The 21809-nt window shown below is 36.3% G+C and overlaps 7 protein-coding genes across 7 annotated transcripts; 3 read left to right on the top strand and 4 right to left on the bottom strand.

Annotated features, from left to right (window-relative positions):
* Nucleotides 1-399: 399 nt before the first annotated feature.
* On the bottom strand, nt 400-1077 carry EV154DRAFT_503416 (uncharacterized protein; the record flags this gene model as incomplete). Its single annotated transcript, XM_051600921.1, has 1 exon — nt 400-1077. A coding segment is annotated over one exon (678 nt), but the record flags the coding sequence as incomplete, so codon positions are not given.
* A 2967-nt stretch (nt 1078-4044) lies between these two features.
* Nucleotides 4045-4987, top strand: EV154DRAFT_561857 (uncharacterized protein; the record flags this gene model as incomplete). The annotated part of the gene is made up of 2 exons (XM_051605701.1): nt 4045-4288; nt 4353-4987. The coding sequence occupies 2 exons, from the start codon at nt 4045-4047 to the stop codon at nt 4985-4987; spliced, it is 879 nt and encodes a 292-aa protein (XP_051459356.1).
* A 1156-nt stretch (nt 4988-6143) lies between these two features.
* Nucleotides 6144-7792, top strand: EV154DRAFT_503400 (uncharacterized protein). Its single transcript, XM_051600920.1, has 3 exons — nt 6144-6338; nt 6407-6457; nt 6522-7792. The coding sequence occupies exons 1-3, from the start codon at nt 6324-6326 to the stop codon at nt 7683-7685; spliced, it is 1230 nt and encodes a 409-aa protein (XP_051459355.1). The 5' UTR covers nt 6144-6323; the 3' UTR covers nt 7686-7792.
* Nucleotides 7793-8154: 362 nt separating this feature from the next.
* On the top strand, nt 8155-11080 carry EV154DRAFT_503397 (glycosyltransferase family 20-domain-containing protein). The gene is made up of 6 exons (XM_051600919.1): nt 8155-8595; nt 8647-8913; nt 9025-9077; nt 9139-9855; nt 9932-10111; nt 10169-11080. The coding sequence occupies exons 1-6, from the start codon at nt 8178-8180 to the stop codon at nt 10892-10894; spliced, it is 2361 nt and encodes a 786-aa protein (XP_051459354.1). The 5' UTR covers nt 8155-8177; the 3' UTR covers nt 10895-11080.
* A 3962-nt stretch (nt 11081-15042) lies between these two features.
* Nucleotides 15043-15482, bottom strand: EV154DRAFT_537276 (30S ribosomal protein S12; the record flags this gene model as incomplete). The annotated part of the gene is made up of 2 exons (XM_051604197.1): nt 15043-15065; nt 15128-15482. The coding sequence occupies 2 exons, from the start codon at nt 15480-15482 to the stop codon at nt 15043-15045; spliced, it is 378 nt and encodes a 125-aa protein (XP_051459353.1).
* A 1071-nt stretch (nt 15483-16553) lies between these two features.
* EV154DRAFT_461811 (ribosomal protein L23/L15e core domain-containing protein) lies at nt 16554-17513 on the bottom strand. Its single transcript, XM_051597566.1, has 4 exons — nt 17421-17513; nt 16861-17200; nt 16720-16789; nt 16554-16656 (listed from the first exon to the last, which is right to left on the bottom strand). The coding sequence occupies exons 1-4, from the start codon at nt 17425-17427 to the stop codon at nt 16642-16644; spliced, it is 432 nt and encodes a 143-aa protein (XP_051459352.1). The 5' UTR covers nt 17428-17513; the 3' UTR covers nt 16554-16641.
* Nucleotides 17514-18274: 761 nt separating this feature from the next.
* EV154DRAFT_417728 (WD40-repeat-containing domain protein) lies at nt 18275-20719 on the bottom strand (the record flags this gene model as incomplete). The annotated part of the gene is made up of 8 exons (XM_051595809.1): nt 18275-18398; nt 18463-18610; nt 18667-18828; nt 18945-19238; nt 19472-19774; nt 19856-19948; nt 20007-20481; nt 20549-20719. The coding sequence occupies 8 exons, from the start codon at nt 20717-20719 to the stop codon at nt 18275-18277; spliced, it is 1770 nt and encodes a 589-aa protein (XP_051459351.1).
* Between the last annotated feature and the right edge of the window lie 1090 nt (nt 20720-21809).

The following is a 21809-nucleotide window of genomic DNA, read 5'->3' as shown; positions in this document are numbered from 1 at the left end:
CCCCCCTCCGCCTATTGATTTTGTACCCCCACCCCCAACAAAAATCAGTCGCCGTTTTTACATACACACTCCCCCATTTCGCATTGACATGGATGAAAACAATAAATTTTCCACTTAATTGAAAAGATACAGGTATTACTTGAGTATTTATAAAGAAGAATTAGTGAATAATTTTATCGTATCTACAAGTTGTATTATGAAGCCACCATAAAATTCCAAAATGGAACTTATTGACGACGGAAAACTGTTGGTTATTTCTGATCTGTGCATCTATAGGCATTTGTGACATATCGAAAACATTTAAAACCTCATAGTCTTCGGAACTCGTATCTTTGATTAAAAAATCTTGGGATGGCAGTCTACGGCTTACAAACTTTCCGGCGGATGTGCTGAAAATGCTTACCAATAACCAAGATGTTCATCTCTTATCGGCACAAATTCAAAAGCTTCAACGAAATAATAACCGTTTGCTTTTTGGGAAATCCTTCCAAGAGTTTGACCATTTGTTGGGCTGTTCATATTTCTGAATAGAGCAGCGAGACTAACAGTCAGCTTATTATTACTGTTATTATCGTCTAACAATTCAAGCTCGCTTCGAAAAATCATTGGATCATAAGACAAAAGAACACCCTCACCGCACATTGCATACATTGGTGCCGAAGAATCTCTTATAAATGATCCACCTTGGCACATATGGCGTAGCATATATTCTTCCGAAAATCTTAATGCTACATCTCTTGAACCATTATGGCGATTAGTATGGCATAGTAGCTCTCGCATAAACTTGTGTTGCTGTTCACAACGTTCAGCCTCAGTGTGAGGACCACCAGCAAATATTTCTACATCGTCTGATAAATGGACTAGCAAGTGTGCTTTTAGTCTGTTACATAATGATGAGAATTTCATTTTTGCTAAGGGAGTTTTTCCAGAATTTGCTGATCTACCGTGTAAATTTTGTATTGATGTATGTTGAAGATTATCCATAGACGCTATTGTTTCTGTTACTAAAACGACTAACATATTTTTATATTGTTCGAAATTATCAATTTTTTCCATGTATATGAGAGACGAAAGTGATGCTAACGTGTTGAAGCAATTGAAAATTTATTCTAAAACTGTTTGGCTAGGATATAATCTGGGATTATCCAGACGCGATTGTTGAAGCAACGAAGGACGTAGCTGTACCAGGATCTTGTACCTCCCAATGCTTTAAGCATAAGATCATCGTGCTGCTCAAAAACTACCAAAGACTCTTCAATATTGAGGTCAATGGATACCTCTGAATCAGATGCTTGATCTATCTGATCAAAATACAAATCTAAATCGTCTTCGGAATCAGTAACTGCATCCTTAGTACTCTTGATAGGATTAACAATCTCATTGCACTGGCTATCTACATTTGTATCCAACGACTCGAGTTTTCTTTTCTTCTGAGAAGTAAAAATTGCCTTGTTACAGTCTGGGGCTCTACCATCATTGGCTACGGGCTTGTTTCGATTCTTTCTCTTACTGCTAGTCTTTGTGTAAAAAGGGTCCAGGCCGAACTTGTAGTAGTTTTTGATTAAACGCCCATCCCTCCTACATACTTGAAGAATCAATCTTAAGCTAACATTTAATGCCTTTCTTGTAGGTATCAAACGATACAAGGCACTATGGTATGACTCAATCGCATTAGATGTGCGTGAAGGATGCTTGCGAAGAGCATCACTCAAAACAGTCCGACAGTTAAAAATCATACTGGAAATGGTGGGCTGTAACCACCATTGAAGCCAGCGACGCACATTAGGGAACTCCCTGATAATCGACTGCGCAGTCTCAACGAATACTTCTTCAACATTTGTCTTCAACAATTTGTAAGTCAACGAGACAAACTGGTTTGACTTCTCGGCAGGAACACATGAGTGGTTGGAGACAACCCGTTAAACAGATTGCTTCCAATGCAAATAGCAGCCCTTCAACAAGCGTGTAGGCAAAATACCTGAGTCCGGGAAAGAAGAGTTAAAGGCCTGATAGAATCCTTCGCGCTATGTTTGGGAAAATCCATAATCATTCCCAAAAAATTATCAGCTTTAATTGCGAACTTCTCAAACAAAGCTTTAAAATAAACAGCAAATTGTTGGGCATCAAGCTTCTTGATGATAGCCTGGAAGATGACTACGTGTTTTTTCATCTCAGGCACAAAGATTACTGTCGAGCAAAGGTAGAAACCGTTGGGAACGGCCTTAAAGGTTACGTCCGTAATCATGGGATAATTCTCAAATGGCAATTTAGCCATTGCCATTTCAGGGCAAGAGAAAATGATACAGAACTTGGAGGCTACCAATTCCGCTGAGAGGATATATCCAGCGTACTCATCTTCAATCTTAGAAAATTCCTCGAACAAATCTGTTCCTTTGACGAGAGCCAAGCCATTTCTAATTTTGGATGCTCTGAGTTCGTGCTTTGTTCTCTCTCTGTTGAGGAGAACAAGATTTATATCTTCGACATCTTCTGAAATCTCATCAGATCTCATACTGATTCCAGCAATAACGCCGCCTGGTGTTGCAGCTGGGTTCTTCAAAATGATCTGGTCGACCTTTTTTTGTTGATCGTTGGTCAGATGTTTTTGTACATATAAAGAGTGCAGGTGTTCGATCTTCTTAAATCTATTTAATTTATGGCTCCTAGTACACTCGGATCAAATAAAACTGAAGTAATACTCCACGGTAACTGCGCATTGAATCCATTTCATTGCATTGTTGCAGTGAATACACTTCTTGTTCGCAATCAATTCTGCTCAACAGGGGGTTTTAATTGCTTTTCGTACAAAGCACAAGCACTATTATTACACATAATAGATCCTTGACATTTCTTGACAACTCGATGGTCGTTAACATGATCGCCACTTTTTAAAGCAACTTTTTTATTTTTGTTGGGAAAATAAGAGTTGACAGTCTTCATTGCCCACCCAATGTTGAAGTCGACATCGACAAACTTTTGTGCATCTTCCGAGAAAAGTGCAGGGGAAGTCTCAACAACGTTGTTGAAAGGGAATTGTGTTTTAAAAAACGTTACTTTTGACATGTTTATTAAAGGTAAAAAAAGGGGTAATTTTTTTTTTTTTTTTTTTTTGTAAAATCGGCTAAGTCATTTAGTGGCTTAAGCATATCCGGTTAAACTAAATCCCGCGAAATTACAACATTTTTTTTTACAACATTTTTCCCCACCACCTTTTTTACTGGTCATTTTTTACGTGGTCATTTTTTACGTGGTCATTTTTTACGTGGTCATTTTTTACGTGGTCATTTTTTACGTGGTCATTATCGCTGGAAATGTCTAGAACTCCGTATTTTTTTCAAACGTATTTTTTAGAATCACGCGATGGTCTACACGTCGATTGACATGCCATATCATCTAAACTTCATGGGATGATCGATTTCTGTTTTCCATAAAATCTGCTTCACTGTCATTATAAGCTATTACTGGAACGCAGATATACAACTACCAAGTTTTGATTTGCTTGGATATTTGCAAATGTTTCTATTTTAAGTAAAGGCTCAAACATTATGGATGATAAAATAGACAAATGAAATCATCTTGACATAAGCTTGTTTATCAGCCTACAAATAAAGCTGGTTCACACACTTTTTTCCTCCCTTTTTCTTTTCCCTTAACATACTTCTTTTATCGTATGAAAGTAATCGATCACGTAAAAAGGTTTGTTTAGTAATGACTCTTGTTTCTTGAAAAGACACTAAATCGAAAAAGATGTATTACGATATTACGGCTGCGGCTAGTCTTTGCTATAGGAGGGCTACCTTCTTGGGCAGAGAGTTCTTGAGTTTTTTTTTGGAACTCATGAACTGTGAATGGCTGGGATTACACTGTAAATAGTCGTAATGATACTGGCCTGCTGGTCTTCTGGCTAGAATTCCTGTAAATGGTATAAAAAAATACGTTTGAAAAAAATACGGAGGTATTGACATTTCCATTATCGCTGCCCTTTCTTTTCTTTTCTCTTTTGCACTCTATTTCCTCTTCTATTTCTGTTTTTTCCCCTTTTCTATGTCGACCATTACAGGAGAACGAGCACTCTGTATGTTATTTTACAAACCATACACCGAAGAAAATGTAAACAGTCTAGCCGAATACCTGAGAAAGGAAGATTTAGAAATATGCTACACAGACGAACCCACTGAACCCGTTTTAGTACATTCCTTATCAATAACCCACAATCCTTTTCGCTACCGCACTTATGTCTGTAAAAAGACACTTGAACCAACAAAAGATAATGAAAAAACGTGCATTTGTAAGCTTTTTTTTTTTTTTTTAAAAAAAAAAAAGAACTTTTTCTTATAGTTTTATTTGTTTAGTAAACTCAGCCCAAATCATACTACTGCTAAACACAGTATATTTACCTCATGATCCTGAAAATAGCGATCTATATGAAAACAAAGTTGTGGCTATGAAAGAAATTTACTGCACAGCTTTAAAGTATTCTGATGAATTGGATGCCAAAAACTTAAATTCCTTTATGAAATGGTGCTCGTATAGAAAGCTTGACTTTTTGCAAGTGGAAACGAAAAGAAAGATTGATGAAGTTGATGACAAAAAAACGACAAGGACAAGATCTCTATATGCGTTAAAAGATGACTATCTTGGTAAGGACCCTTCAAAATACTTAAATAAGTGGCCACTAAGATATAGCTTTGTAGATGACGTTGCTGATAAAATTAACAATTATCTACCGTCTTACCAAAGCTATATAAAGAAGCTTAAAGAGGAAGGCTATACAATCATAGGGTATATCAGAAAGTCGCCTGGCAAAGAGCCTGATGATAGAAGGCGTCAACTTTTAAAAACGATGAGCCTGAATCTTAAAGAAAGATCCTTAGTAGATGTGGTTTTTGCTTCTCCCTGTTCCCGAGCTTCTGATCCAGTGCAAAGTAGGGATCAAAACCAACATCCATTATTGGACCAGATTGGTGAATTATTTTACAAGGTTTGATATAAGTTCGACTATATGATATAGTGTAATTGCTGGGATGAAAGATGAATGCACCACCTTCTTTCTTTTCACAATTTCTACTTTATCCGCTGTATTTGAGACCTTATCTTGCCCATGTAAAAAGTAACATGATTTGTGAAGCAAGTACGGTGGTGATTCTTGCTCGTGGTCCAATGATCCTCGGTGGTGATTCCTGGTTGTGATCCAATGCTCGGAGATGGTGATTCTTGGTCGTGAATCAATGCTCGGAGGTGGTCATTCTTGGTGGTGAATGAAGGAAGCACTCAAGGTAAAGCCTATCATGTATTTATATATTTAATAAACACTTAATCCTTACTTCTTGTAGATTTGATTAAGTTTATAGCTTCAGAAATAAAAGTTTGTTTGGTCACTTTGGACTGTGCCGGCCTTAGTACAAACTGTTTAGATTTAAAGGAATTTTTAAGGTAATAAATAAAAAACAATAAAAAAAGAAAAAGGAAGCTTCTAATAATATTCTAATAGTGAAAATACACAAATTAAAAAAATTATAGTTGACCTTTTTCCATATACTAACGAAATGATTGTATATGATTGTAAGCAGCTAGTAGATGATCCCGTACGTTTAAAGACTTTCGATTGTAGAAAAGCTTGTTACAGAAGATCCAAGTAGTTTATAAAATATTCCAAAAAATAAACAGTTAAAAATGATTTCCCTTTGTTATATGGTACTTTTGTCCGGGCCGGAGTGTACATAACACATGAAGAGTACATGTGTTCGTAGGTGGTAACAGTTGCACTGTGTTTTACTTAAATACAATATAAATTAGGTAAAAAGATAAAATTAAAAAAACGAGCCTTTTACACCCCAAGTTTGAAGAATGACAACTACCCTCTTAAAGTTTGAGTTTTCCTCTTTTTGAGGATTTATTTTTTAACAACACACAGACCCCAAATCCACATATTCGTATCCAAACATTGCCCGATTAATGGGATCTTGATACAGTATTTCAATAAACTTCTGATGTTAAGACTTAAAGTATGGGTTTTGTTATTACTATAGTCAAGAAGAGTGTTTGTTAGTTTAGTTTATTAAGTCAAAAGGTAATTTGAATCCAGACACCACATCTTGAATGCATATATATGATTGTATGGACTATAAAAATATTTTATTTTCGTTTATTTCGTTCAATTATTATCAACTTGAACGATCTTTCCTCCTTGCTCTGCACGAATTAAGAAAATAGTGTATAACGATGCACTAAGCAAAAGGTGTAATTTCAATCCCCGTTTATATATCGATGAAAAAAAAAATGATGTAGCAAGATAGAATCTCTGTATCTCCCATATAACTAAGATGAGCCCCATTGGTGTACGTATTAATATCCATCCATCCGTTCTGTAAATAAACCTAAAACTCACGATTTTTGATGAAAATAGACTATTAAATCTTACCCCAACAACCCTCGTGTTGCTAAGGCCCAAATTGCTGTAAGTAAATTAGAACAAGAAAAAGTAGTTAATTCGAGATTACTCATGAATCTGTATAATGTAGGCTGCCTATAACGGTTTGGAATTCGATGTTCAAGCCTTCGATCTCTCCAAGGATAGATCTCCTGAATTCTTGGCCAAGTTCCCTTTGGGTAAGGTCCCCGTTTTCGAGTCTGCTGAAGTTAACCTTGCCGAATCCTCTGCTATTGGTTACTACGCCGCTGCTCTCAAGGAAGACTCTGCTCTTTTGGGTAAGACTGCTGTTGACCAAGCTTTGATTATGCAATGGGTTCTCTTCTCCGAGACCGAGATCAACACTCATTCTTCCGCATGGCTTCTTCCCCTCCGTGGTATCTGGCCTTACTTGAAGCCTAATGTTGATGCTGCCGCTACCAACTACAAGCGTGCCTTGGGTGCCTTGAACACTGTTTTGTTGACCAAGACTTACCTTGTTGGTCATGAAATCACCTATGCTGATATTGCCATTGTCACCTCTCTTATTCCCGCTTTTACTCACGTCCTCGATAAGGCTGCTCGTGCTGAATTCAAGAACGTTACCCGTTATTTCACCACTGTCACAGCCAAGCCTTTGTTCCAAAAGTACCTCGGTAAGATCACTCTCTGTGAAACCCCCTTAAAGTTTGTTCCCGCTAAGAAGGAAACTAAGAAGAAGGAAGCTGCTCCCAAGAAGGAGGCTGCCCCCAAGAAGGAAGCTGCCCCTAAGGCTGCTGCTGATGAGGAAGAGGCCAAGCCTGCTCCTAAGCCCAAGTCCAAGTTGGATTTATTACCCCCCTCTCCCTTCATCATGGATGCCTGGAAGCGTGAATACTCTAACAATGATACCAAGGATGCCATCAAGTGGTTCTGGGAACACTTTGACCCCGAGGGTTACTCTATTTGGAAGGTTGATTACAAGTATAACGATGAACTCACTTTAACCTTCATGTCCAACAACTTGATCGGTGGTTTCTACGCCCGTCTTGAACGTGCCCACAAGTACGCTTTCGGTTCCATGATTGTCCGTGGTGAGAACAACAACAACACCATCTCTGGTTACTTTGTTGTCCGTGGTCAAGAAGTTCCTTATGAAATCTATGATGCTGCTGATTTCGGTTCTTACAACTTCCAAAAGATTGAACCTTCTCAATACGAAGAGAAGAAGGATGAGATCTTCAAGTACTTTGCTTGGGACTTTGAGGATTGTGTTGACGGTAAGGTCTTCAAGTAAATCATTCTAACTACAAAAAGGAGAGAGACTATACAAAATAAAACACTGCACTTTCTCTTTGTTTTAATATTTGTTTGGCTCTTTTTTTTTTTTTTTTTTTTTTTTTTTTTCATTCGATGTATACATGTGTGCGTGTGTGTGGGGGGTGTTCTTTTGTGGATGTGGGTGTGGGTGACTTTCATACGGTATCCCGGCCAAGGATGATTACTCATAGTTGTAATTGTCTTGCCTGCCGAGAGGTAAAACAATTGTTTGGAACCAAGATTAAAAAAAATAGGATCTCATATAGACTCTATGTTTACAAGTTGACATAGAGACAGATACGTGATGTACATTAGAACCCTGTCATGCATTGATTCGGGCTGTTTTCTTTTCGGTATTATTCAAAGCCAGTGTGCTCTTTTTAAATAAAAACTAGTTTCATTTACCCTGGTTAAGAACACATACAACTTTTTTTTTTTTTTTTTTTTTTTTTTTCTTTACTGTTTTATTATGGCTGGTCCGACCGAGAGCAACTTTAATTTTTTGCCTTTATTAGGGTTGGATAGAAATCAAGGTCGCATTATCCATGTCACTCACCAAATCCCTTTTAAAGTTACTCACGATATTAAAGAAGAGGAACGCTTGCACTGGTCATTTTCATCTCGACATGGTCATGCAGCCATGTATGCCGGGATGCATTCACTGATCGATGAATGGGAAACATTGTGCATTGGTTGGAGTGGACAAATGTATGAGAATTCAAAAAGCAGCTCGGAAGACGTCTATCGACATGAGATTGACATGACAACTTTAACGAGTCAAGAAAAACAAGCCATGACAAGTCAACTTCAACAGGAACATAATTGCATACCTTTGTTTTTAGACAATGACAGTGTCGCTGGGCATTATTATGGATACTGTAAAACTTGTAAGTGCGATACATCAATGCATTGAAGCGTAATATACTGATATTTTGTAGTGTTATGGCCTTTATTCAATTATATCGTTTGGAATGATGCAACAGATGGACGTATTGAAAAAGCACAATGGAATTTTTATGAAGCTGTCAATCAAAAGTATGCAGATTTGGTGGTTGAGCAATATCAAACAGGAGACGTTATTTGGATTCATGATTATCATTTATTATTAGTGCCTAATATGGTAAGAGCTAAATTACCAAAAGCTCGTATTGGTTTATTCGTGCACTCTCCCTTTCCCAGTTCCGAGATATTTCGATGTTTACCAAGTAAAATATATATACATATAATTATAACAATAAGCATTGCATGTGTTTCCCAGTCATTTATGCTAATTCTATTTTTATTCTTTATTTTAATCTTTTTTTTTTTCTATTAAGAGCGTCAAGAGATCTTAAAAGGAATGCTCGGTGCTAATCTCGTTGGTTTTCAGGTAGGCTGATTAGTCATTAAAATTAAACTTATTGGATCTAAAGCCAATTATATTTTGATAGACATATGCAAATTCAAGACATTTTATTTCCACATCCACTCGTGTGCTCGGATACGAATCATCACCTGATGGTGTCGAATGTAATGGACATTTTTGCCACGTTGGTACGTTCCCTATAGGAATTGATGTAGACGCAGTGGATTCTCTCAGACGTAGCTCGGATGTGGTACCAAAGATCAATGCAATTGCAGAAATGTATTCAGACAAAAAGATCTTGGTCGGTAGAGATAAGCTGGATTTGGTGCAAGGTGTATTACAAAAACTGGCTGCATTTGAAAAATTCTTGATGGATTATCCTCAATGGCAAAACAAGGTAGTACTGATTCAGGTGACGGATTCAACCACTTCAGATAGCGTCAAAAATGAACACAAAGTTTCAGAGATGGTGGCACATATCAACGGTACTTATGGCTCATTGGAGTTTACTCCTGTACATCATTATCATCAACAGATTCATATGGATGAATATTACGCCTTGCTTTCAACAGCCGATGCTGCACTTATCACAGCTGTTAGAGATGGTATGAATACAACGTGTTTGGAATATGTCATGTGCCAACAAGAAAAACATGGTTCGCTTATTGTCTCTGAATTGACTGGAACAGCTGGCTCAATGAGCTCCGCTTTATTGGTGAATCCCTGGGATTATTCAGGTGTGGCAAAAGCCATTAACGATGCTTTATTGATGTCCGAAGACGAAAAATTGACAAGACATATGGTATGATTAATCTATTTATAATCGAATGTTTCCTCAAACTATTTTTAATAACATATATATATACATGCGTGTGTAGCAATTACTAGCTCATGTCAAATCAAATACAACTTCCTTCTGGGCTCACTCATTTATCAAAATGTTACTACATACCTGTCTTTTAACAGAGCAAGCCAAAAACACACCCAAATTAAAATTAGATTACCTCCGTGATCAATACAGATACTCAAAGAAAAGACTCTTATGCTTCGATTACGACGTAGGTTACGCAATACCCAAACATGAGCCTTTTTTAACTTTATTTTTGTTTATTTAGGGAACATTGACACCTATCAAAAAAACACCAATGGCCGCTACACCACCCAAAGACATGCTTGAATACTTGGAAAAACTCTGTCAGGATCCATCGAACGAAGTATGGGTTATTTCCGGCCGCGACGAAAATGCCTTAACGAACTGGTTAGGTCATATCGAAAACCTCGGTATGAGTGCTGAGCATGGATCTTTTATGCGCTATCCAAAGAGCAAGAAATGGGTGAATCTTGCAGAACATTTGGATATGGGGTGGAAGAATGACGTTTTAGAAATATTTACATATTATACCGAAAGAACCACAGGCAGTTTTATCGAGCACAAACGATGTGCGTTAACCTGGCATTATAGATTGGCTGATCCAGAGTATGGTGCATTTCAAGCAAAGGAGTGCCAAAATCATTTAGAACAAGCTATTCTGAGTAAATTGCCAGTAGAAGTACTAGTAGGCAAGAAGAATCTTGAGGTTCGTCCTACCTCTGTGAACAAGGGTGAAATTATGAAGAAACTGATTGCTTCCGCTATTACACCGTTTGATTTTGTTATGTGCTGTGGTGATGATCGTACGGATGAGGATATGTTTAAAATCTTGAAAAAGGCTGATATTTATGAACACCAAAAGTTTTCCGTCATGGTAGGCCCTGAAGAGCAAAAGACACAAGCAGTTTGGCATTTACCAACTGTAGCAGATGTGATTGAAAGTATGAGAATTATGTCTCAACCCATCTAATTTATTTCACTTGAACTGTACTTACACTTTAAATTTACCAAATGTTTGAAAATACCACCCACTTTTTAAAAAAAAAAAAAACTTTGCACGCCTGTGTAAAGTTAAATTGCACAAAAGATCAGACCAAATTGACCTGATGTTTGCCTAGCATTTCCATAATAAACTTCTTTCTTTTTAGACCAAATATTAAATGACTACAAAAGTTCTTTATTCGTTTAAACAAATCATTTATTGTATTCATTTTTTAAAGATAGAGATGCCATTGGCTAAACGCATTTACGAATTTGACACTCATTGAAAAAGAAACACTTTTTTTTTAGTCCCTTTGTTTCTTTTGTGGGGAGGCAAGTATCTCCGTTATTTCTTCAAGTACAAATTAAACCATACCGACGGCTCCTAGCATTTCATCAAGAACAGCTTGAGTGATATCAATGCAAAATGATTTTAGTTTAAACGCAAATAGAGTTAAGAAAATACGCAAATTGGCCAATGATATTTACGCAAATATTTTTTAAAACGCGCAAATTGGTGTACAAAAATATAGAGCTTTTACTAGTGGTTCTTACGATTAACTACAAATCCGCGGATTTGCATAATTCCACGAATATAATAATTTTTTAAATTGTCACTTCACTATAATACATATATTTATTATAACTACCGTATTAGTGAATGTATTCCCATTGGTTCGACATAGTACCGGCTCACATTTCTATACTATATATCATAATCTTACCTGGTTGGTCGAGTAGTCTAAATAAATTTATTGAGTCATCAATTAAAGGCCTATATTATTGACAAATTCTCCAACTTGACAATAAAAATACAAAAAGTCTCATTTTTTAACTTGTTTATTTTAATATTTATTCTATTTCTCTTCTATACACCAACGAGTAGCGGCCAGGAAAATTCTAATCTTAAAGTTGTGTAACTAGCTAAGCAATAATAACTTTTTAAACATTCTAGTGAGATACGTGTTTTGAAGAATTAAGCCAGAAATATGTTACAAGTTGCGCCTCTAAATTCAATCACGCGTTATCCAAAACAAATGGGTGAATACTCACCTTAATATATTATCCATGGCTTAACAATTTATTATAAAAAACATTTACTCGTACTTTGACATCATAGTATATGTAATTTTTGAAATAAACGTTGTTCAAAGTACTTGAGGAGCTTATAAACTTGTTCTTGGTCAATTTTGCTACCATCTTCTATGTTTATACTCTTTATTTTGCGTCTATAGGTCTAGTATAGCCAACGGATTTGTCGTAGCCGAATAATAACAGCATTTTGATAAAAAGTTATGAAATGGGGATCATTAAACAAATTTTGATATTTATACAATACTTCCATCATCAATTGGACACTTTTGTGAAAATGTTGGAAGTACTGTAAATCTATTAAAGTTTCCAGAATTGTATGTAACCCCACCCATTCTCCGGTAACTCCATCAACAATATGATTCCTGGCAGATAACGTGGAATACTTACAATGTAACCCGAATTGTCGTAACATGACACAAGTACTCGGAACTCATTTAATAAAAAAGTCCCAAACTTAATATTTACCAAAACCTTCCCGACATGTTCTGAAAAAATGCAATTAGTTATACCGCGAAATGATCAACTGATGCATACCACATTGCAATACCTTTTCTATATCATTAAGGCGAATTAAATTAGGCGGAAACCTTCTATTTGTCTTCTCATGTTTTAAAATAATTGTGTACCCACGCACTTATTCATGTTGTTGTGTAAATTAATTTACTATACTTTTTTTTTAAAAATTTAAGTATATAAAAACCACTCAAGCAAATTCTTAGTATTGAATGGGTACTTTTTTGTTCTCCAGTAATAATCCTCATACAATCGAGCTAGAGAAATCATAACAGAGAAGGGTAATAGTTTATGAAATTGCCTCGACAACTAAAAATAAAAGATACCCATCAACAATTACACAAATACATCTGAGCGTGTCGTCTGTCGTGTGTCGCATTAATACGTATATTCTTCTGTTATACTAATTAGGTAATTTTACCTGTATCTTTTTATTATTTGTTACGTGCTTTGTTTGGACATTAAATACTAATCAAGAACGTCTCAGACGTACATGCAGTAACCCAGATCATTGGCCGTTTGTAATAGACAGTAGTTTTGATGTTTAAGAGCTTTACAGATATTTTCAACGTGTGTATGGATCACCCCAGGCCAAGCATTCAACGTTTGTATTTCTGATTTATTTTTTTCAATGATGTAATAGTTGACCACAAAAATTTGATTTGTCAAGTCATTGTTTTTTATTTTTTGTTTTTGCTTCTTGATCACAGACTTGGTGTTTCGTAAGTAATCATTTTTAGAAAAAATATCTGGAATTGGTCAACTTATAAAAAAAGCAATGGATTCGATATACAATGTAACTAAACTTTTATTATAAAAAGGGCATAAATTTTCGTTCAATAAAGCATTATCTTCTTTTCAATCTACATTAAAATGCTTAAGGGAACTATTATCTTGGTCTTGGCTTACGTCGCTACTGTCTACTGTGCTTCCACTCATAATGCCGATATCCAACTTACCACGGGTACTGATCCATGTGCTGCTTTACCTAATCACCCCAGTAGATGTTAAGATATCATCAAATGTGATTGTGGGTCCTAAACATAATTTGTGTGTCATCTCATAAGAGTGGCATCGATATTTAACTACTAATTTTTGCACTATCTATTTTTTGTTGAAAAGTATTAATAAAATAATGTTTTTTACCCTGTATGAATTAAAGATTCTCGTAATTGATTAAACCGTTGGCTGTTCTGACTGTCACTTTCCCAAAAAAAAAATAAATAAAATAAATAACTAATAATGCTTATGTCTGATTCTTCGCCAGAACGTTCTCATTTTCTCTATGCCAAAATATTATACTACATTTACATTATCTGAATATCCGTAGGTAGAATATTGAGGATTTGCTTAGCAATAATACACATTTAATTTTGTTGCTCAAATCATTATTATACTCACTATCTACGGTTCTGATTGTAACTAATAAAAGTTCATCATAAAATGATTCCATCTTAGAGACGTTTTTCAATAATCTTAAAAATTTAAAGCTCTTCGCTAAGTAATCAACAATATTTTCAGCCTCTCAGATATTGTACAGAAGTTTATATGAGTTTTTAGTTAAAATGTATTCGATGCAAACAGTTAGTCATGCTTTTTCAAATATCTATGTCTTCATAAATTTTTTACTACTGCATCGACTTTGGTGATTTGGATATACTTTGAATTGGCCAATCATGTTGACAATTTTATACCAAACCCTGAGGGGGACTTACCTAACCAAATAAAAAACATCATTGAATCAGAATTAAATTTCTACCAAGTTTAGGATTAGAACAAGACAACAAAAGAAAGTGAGGGCATTGCACTTACTGACCATGGTACAATATCAGCACATGCAAGATGGTTGAGAATAAACACATGATCTTGATATTAATACAATTGTTGTTTTTGATTATTTCTTTTAATAACTGGTCAAACGAAGACTCATGCTCGCATATTGTTAGTTAATTAAGCAACTAATGATTGTTTGTGGTTACTTTATAAGTAAGAAAAACTTTGCCCTTTTTTTTTTCATGCAGTAAATAAGGTCTCGTCGACAGACACCTGTCACTTCCAATAAATAGGACATAGGACATGAGGAGCCATAGGTGCAATGAGACATGGACTTAGTGTAACAATGCTGTCAAAGTAAAGATGTATTTTAAATAATCCTAATCAATGATTGCCTGTGATATTGACTAATGAAACAAGTGCTTCATAACGTCAGAGATCAATTCATTTGAAAGCAATACGGTACATAAATTATTTCCAGGGAAAATAATCGAAGTCTAGTTGTACGTTGTCGTATCATTGTCGATGGCGATGGTGATGATGTCAAGGTTGTAGGGTAATTTACTCTCTGTCCACTGTCTCCTTCTAAGCGATTACCATTCATTTTTAACGATAATGTATTATAAATGATACAAAAGGGTTGCTTTATTCGTAAAAAAATAAAGAAGGGTGATTTCACTTCATAGCTTTGAAAGAAAAAAAAAATGTACAGAAAAACTGCGGGGAAATACCGTTTAATGCTGTAAAGTGAATTGTCTAGTTCTTGGTAGGCTTCTTGGCTAAAATAGAGAAAGAAGGGTTAATGGAGGCTGTGCTCAACTCTTTCATGGCAATTACTTACTTCCGTATTTGGATCTACTGGTTGTTCTGGTAGCAACACCTTGAAGATCTAAAGCACCACGTACAAGATGGTAACGCACACCAGGAAGATCAGGAACACGACCACCACGAACCAACACAACGGAATGCTCTTGTAAATTGTGACCCTCACCAGGAATATAGGCAGTAACCACCTTACCGTTAGTCAACTTTACTCTCGCAACCTTTCTGACAGCTGAATTAGGCTTCTTGGGTTTGGTGGTGTATACTTTGTTACAAACACCTTTACGTTGATAACAACCTTCAAGTGCTGGTGCCTTACTCATCTTTACTTTTGTTTTACGACACTTTTTAATCACTTGATTTAAAGTAGCCATACCCTGTTGTTGTTGTTGGAATACTGAACTCAGGGGCTTTAATTGACTGAGAATGCTACGAGGTTGAGTCATCAAGGTACGTGTAGCCAACACATTACTGGTGGGCTTCCAGGCTGTCTTTAATAATGAGCGGAAAGCTTGCATTTTATGTGATTAAAAAAGAAAAAGATTTTTTTTTTTTTGCGGAGGGGGCCTAGTGTTTTGGAGGGGCAGCCAAATTAAATCCCAGTCTCGACTGCTGTCAAACAGTAGCTTACAGCGTTATTGGTGAATATGGTTACCAATAGTTTCTCATTTGAAGATGTGATCTTTAAAAGCATCCCCCCAAACAAAAGAAGAAAGGAATCTGTATTCGCTTATAGACTCTGTATTTCGTCTCGCTACTGCCTCCACTATTTTGTTTTTCTGCTACTTAATCCAAACGCGCCCTCTTACTGTAATTAACTTCCAGTCGCAGAGAATCTTTCACCTTTAATCAAATCATTGTAACCGAGAGTATCTTTTAGGAACGTTTTGCCCAGTGATAGACGTATTACACGTCGTTCTAATCTATTCTTAATAACTCAGTTAATACCACGTCGGTTGAATGATTTTAATAGTTGCAAATTGTTCTATGAACCCCAAAAAGGGATCATTATTCCTTTCAATGAACATTATGGCAAAGACCTATATTTAAAGATAGTGACTTTCGGACATTGATCAGACTTGGTGTTGTTGACTTGTATCATTTACTCGTAAGCTCTTTTCTGGAAAAACAACTTCCGACTGTTTCGTTAATTTGCCTTTTCTCGTAACACGATACTACTACCGACAGCTGTGGATAGTCATTCACAATAGCCTTGAAGCATGAGAAAATACAATGCAAGAGATTAGTAAAGATGAGTGTTAAAAAACAAGGAAAAAATCGACCTTATTTAAAGCAAAAATATTTAGCCAATCAGATAGATCTTTTAGCTTTTTCTGAGAGGTTGTGGGCCTAAATCAATCATGTTTACTTTTCTCAAGGCGCATTGACATATATTCTCGATCGATAGTTGATAAACACATTACAAATGTGTGTAGAGAAGGGGATTTGTTTTTTATGCTTCTTTACAGTAAAGAGATCATTTTATTTTAATTTTATTCGGCTAAGACACCTACTCAATAATGAGTGAATAGTTTAGATGAAACCAATCTAAAGAAAAGTTGAATGTTAAAAATTATACTCGGCAGACGTTTTAATTCAATTAATTTTTACCTTGTTGGCAACATCCAAAGCATCAACATCAGCGGTTAAACGAACGAAAGCCTTCTTGTAACCATCGGGTCTATTATAAAAGAAAAGAGAGTTAACACTACTGTTTCCCTTAAACTTCTAATAACAAAAACTAAATATTACCTGATGAGGGTGTTAACTTGGGCAGCTTCGACATCATAGAGTCTCTTGACGGCATCCTTGATTTGGTTCTTGTTGGCCTTGACATCAACGAGGAAGGTCAAGGTGTTGTGTTCCTCAATCTTCTTCATGGCAGTCTCGGTGTTAAGAGGCTGACGGATGACACGGTATTGATCCATACGGGGAGCATGGGCAATAGACTTACGAGCATACTTGGGGGCACGGTTCAAAACCAAGGTCTTGGGGATGTGGAAGTGAGTGGAGGTACGAATCTTACGGACAGCCTTACCATGGACACCCTTGAGGGCGGCCTTCTTGGCAGCGAGAGCCTTGTTCTGAGAAGCTAATGTTGATATTAATATTTTTTTTTGGGATTCTTTATAATGTTGGACATTTTATAAAAAAAAAAGTTAAATCGTATCCCTTCTCCCCTTCTCTCCAAATAATTTATGTATCCATCCATCTATTCAAAATTTTGATGTAATCCACTCCATATAAAAAACGATTGAAGGGGAGTCGGGTCGATCACTTTTTTTGTTGATGTTCATCTATCGAATATTTACCAGCCATTGTATGTTCAGAAGGAAAAAGAGACCGTATACACGTTTGCCAAATTCTGCTCACTGTAAGTATTGGCCCCCGGCCGGGCCAAAAATCTAACTCCTACCCTCCCCCCCCCCCCACACTCATCCTCCCCCCATTTTATGGCTCTCTATTTTGCGGCCCGGATTTGTTCATTTAAACTCCGGTGTCATGTCTACTTCCTCCTGGTTTGTACCCGGAACAAGATACCGTTGGAAGAGTATAAAAGCTGGAATAAAAAAAAGGCACTCAAGTTTTTGGTTTTATATGCAAATCTTTATTGAGGAAAAAAAAAAAAAAACTAAAGCTGAAAGCTATTGTTTTTTTTAGCGTCGCTATTGAACTGAGGGTTTGGCCTTCTTGGCTAAACGGTCCTCTAGCTTTGTTAACCATTGTTTAATACGTTGTTCTTTTGTTTCATCGTTACAAGAGGTTGCTAAACATGCTGCGTAAAATAAACCTGCCTCTTTGCCACTTCTTGCTAATGTATTGATAGCATTTCCCATAGAACCCTCGAGTTTCGACGCGATATAGCTACAAATATGTCCTTTAGTTGTATGTTCATATGATTATTTTTCTTTTTATAAAAGAGAGGTTTGGACATTTCAAATTTTCCACAATTTGTGGAAATAAACACACATAGCCTCATTTTCTTTGGGACCAGAATATTAAGTCATTTGTTGTAAACGCAAATTTTCTGTGCTGTTCAGTCCAGATCGTCCTATTTTAGCACATTGCATATATGGCAGTTTCGAAATAAGTGTAAACTACACTATGTTTGGAATCCCGGATGTGAAAATAAGGAAAAATTCCCAAACCTCTCTAAATCCAATATTTACCATGAAGCTGCTAATGAATCGGAGTCTCCTTTTTGTAATTCATTTGCCCATTCACCAAAAAGCCTATTAATGATGGGGTCATTGGGGGGCAATCTGAGCTTTGCTAAGGCAATAGCCTCTCTAAAAAAAAAGGCATTATATTAATTTGGCTTTGTTTTTTTACATTACCTTGTAATACACTTACCGAAACATGTGGTTCTTTTGATACATTTCAATCGCTTCGTAATTATGTGTGCAGGCTATATAACATGCTGCAGATAAATTAAATTGTCGTAACGATTCGAGCTTTTTGGCTTGTTCGAGCATTAATGATAACCAAGTTGCCTTTCCGACTGTATACATAGACCATTTAGTATTTTTTTTTCATTGTAAAACGGTGAATTTTTACCCATTGGACTTAGCGCAAGGATAATCCAATCACTCATAGCGCTATTTGTATTGGCATCAAAGTGATCCTTGCTAAACATTTTATACTGACATTGCATAATATCCATGGCCAACTTAATGTCCAGATTATTTCGAACATCATTGTGTGCTGAATAACTTGATTCTGAGGAAATTGTCATGTCTTTTTTACCAAGTGCTTTGGCTTATAAAAATTATGGATTTTAGAAGATGCATTACTTTTTTTTTTTTTTTTTTTGATGAAGTACGTCTTCAACCAACCTTCGATCTCAACCAAGTGATAAATATCTTCTTTATCCCCAAAAAAGAGGTTGTGGATATTTTGATGCTGCGATGCTTGTGGTTGATCTTCCTTTGTAAATTTGATATATCTTGACAGAGTATTATCAAGTTTTTGATCATCATTTAGGTATTTTTCCACGATCTCAGTCATCGTTTTCATTACGGCCCCGTCTGTCAATTTATCAGCTAATAGCATACACTGTTGATCCTTCTTTAACCGGCTTGTTGATTTTTCTGATTCTTGCGAGACTGGCATAACACTGGATACTCTGGCTGTGTCTGTGGACTCTGGGTTCAAGCTGGATTCTTTCCTTATCTTCTTTTGCAATGAAAAGGTAGTAGTTGGTTTAGGACTATCCGTTGTTTCAGAAACAGACTCTAACTTTCTCTTATTATTGTTGTCGCGATTCCAACTATTTTTTTCTTTGTCATAAAGGGTCATACACGCTATGAATTTTTGTTAGTATAAACATGTAAGCATTGTTTCCATCACAAAAAAAAATTACATTTCATTGAACCTGTCAAAGAGAAATCTTTATGGTTCCATTCGTATATAAATCGATCTTCACTTCCGCTGAATAAGACGTCAGGATCAGATACTTTCCAGGAAAGCGATAGAACTCTACTTCGGTGTCTATCAAATAATGATACACTTTCTCCTTTGATTGCATCCCAAACCACTACAAAATTGTCAGATGAGGAGGAAGCTACTCTTGCAATGTCTGTATGTGAGCTCCATTTGATGTCAGTAATACTCTTTGTGTGTCCTTTTAAGAAGTGTAATGGTTTAGGCTGCGGAATAGGTATCTCTATAAAAAAAAAAAAAAAGTATGTATCAGCTCCAATGTCCCTTTTCTAATATATATCATCATCAATTGCGGTTCACTTACCATGAGTATTTTCCATATCGGCTGTACTGATAACATGAATAGCAATATCGCCAGTATCATCCCCAGAAGCAAGGAATGTTTTATCATCAAAATCTAATATACGGTGTCAATTTAAAGGAAAGGAAGTTGTAAAAAAAAACACAGGGCTTACATTTCCAATCCAATGCTTTGATAACTTGTCTTTGGCAATTTGACACAAATACTAATTTGAGCGTATCTAGTCTATATACCTCAACTAATCCATCCGTATGTCCAAATGCAATCAGTCTTGCCTTCTCGTCAACTTTTAAGACATGTCGGTGAGATGATTTTGCATTTAAACTCGTCATCCATGATGTATTATTTTCTTTTAGCCTTTCGTTGAGATTGATGGGTGGAGCTTGTGGATGGTTAATATCATATACATGAATCACGCCGTCATCGCCGCAAGAGATTGCTGTGTCTTTCATATCAGTATCTTCTAAAGCTAGACACATATCCGATCCCCAATCGATTGAAGGGGCGCCTTGAACTTTATGATATGTCCTGAATGGTATATGACGCAAGTTAAATATATCGTATATTCCAACATGACCATATTCGTTTGAATAGGCCAAGTAACCTTCTCGTGTTGGATGACATCTAATCTATAGATACCAAAAACATGTTAGCCTAGCTGATAAAAAAAAAACTTTTTAAATGTTTATGAATAACCTTTTCTATTTTTCCCTGTAATCCTTTCCATAAAACACTGGCGTCGTAATAATCATGATATTTATTAGCCTTCTTCATGACAGAGCCAGCGTTAGAATAATTCCAAAGTTTGATGGAATTATCTCCCATACCAATTGCCAATTGACCTTCATTCCAGTTGCATTTATCCATGGAATAAGGGTAGGCCGCTTGGGTTTTGAGGTTTTGTAAACACGATTTTCTCTTAACGTCCCATTTAATTATTTGTTTGTCGAGGGATGTTGTAATACAATTTCTCCCGCCATTAAACCAATTGATTGTGAATACACTTCTGCTGTGTCTTTCTAATCGTTCATTGTTGCATATCTTTGATGATTTGTTGATAATATCGAAGCATACGATGGCTCCAATGTAAGAAGAAAGGTACAGTTTGTTTTTATGCAACGGAGACCAGGCTAATTCAATATATACACTCGATTTCTGTTGCTCTGTTGCTTGTGCTGGAGGGTTAGGTAACCGGACGGTTGTTACGACGGACTGGGATGGAAATGCCCATACAAATATATTTCTCTTTCTCTTTGTGCTGGATGCTAGTAAGGGCCATGCGCTATCCCCTGCTTCCTGTTTCTGCCAATCAAGAGATTGAATGGTATCATTATCATTGGCTATCTGGAACTTTGTTGTCAACACCAAGTCAGGTCCAATGTGTTCGATAAAGATCATGCCATTGGTATAGCCCACAGCTACATAATCCTGTCCATCGTGTGTTGTTGTCGCCAAACAAGTGATTTCGGATTTCACTTTTGTAGCACTATGTCTCATTTTTCCAAATGGCTGTACCACGACAAGTTTTCCTTGTTTATCAGCTGAGACTAATACTTGTCCCTGACGCGCTAATTTTAAAGATGTGATTTCTGCCTGTATGACGGAGAAGAGAAAGGACCTGTCAAAAAAATGCATGATAATAACAATCATAAGTCAACTCACTTCATGCTCGGTGTGACTAGTGATCAAGGAGCCCAACAAGATATTCCAGCCTCGAACGACTTTATCTGCACCGGCTGTAAAGCAAAAGGTTTCATATGCAGCTATTGCTAATACTTTATCGTTCGACACGGCAAATGAGTTAAAATACTTTAGGTTTTGTAAACCCAAAACCACAACAAGGTTTCGAGTTGCATATAGGAATAAATGAGGATCCACAATGGCTGTAATGTTGGAAGAGTACCAATTAGGTACTGGAGGGTATGCTTGATACTTTGGGAATCTACTTTGTAGGTCC

This window comes from Mucor mucedo (genome assembly GCF_025094135.1).
Source record: "Mucor mucedo strain NRRL 3635 chromosome Unknown EV154scaffold_29, whole genome shotgun sequence".
Taxonomy (NCBI): Eukaryota; Fungi; Mucoromycota; class Mucoromycetes; order Mucorales; family Mucoraceae; genus Mucor; species Mucor mucedo.
This window is presented reverse-complemented; position numbering and strand designations above follow the sequence as displayed.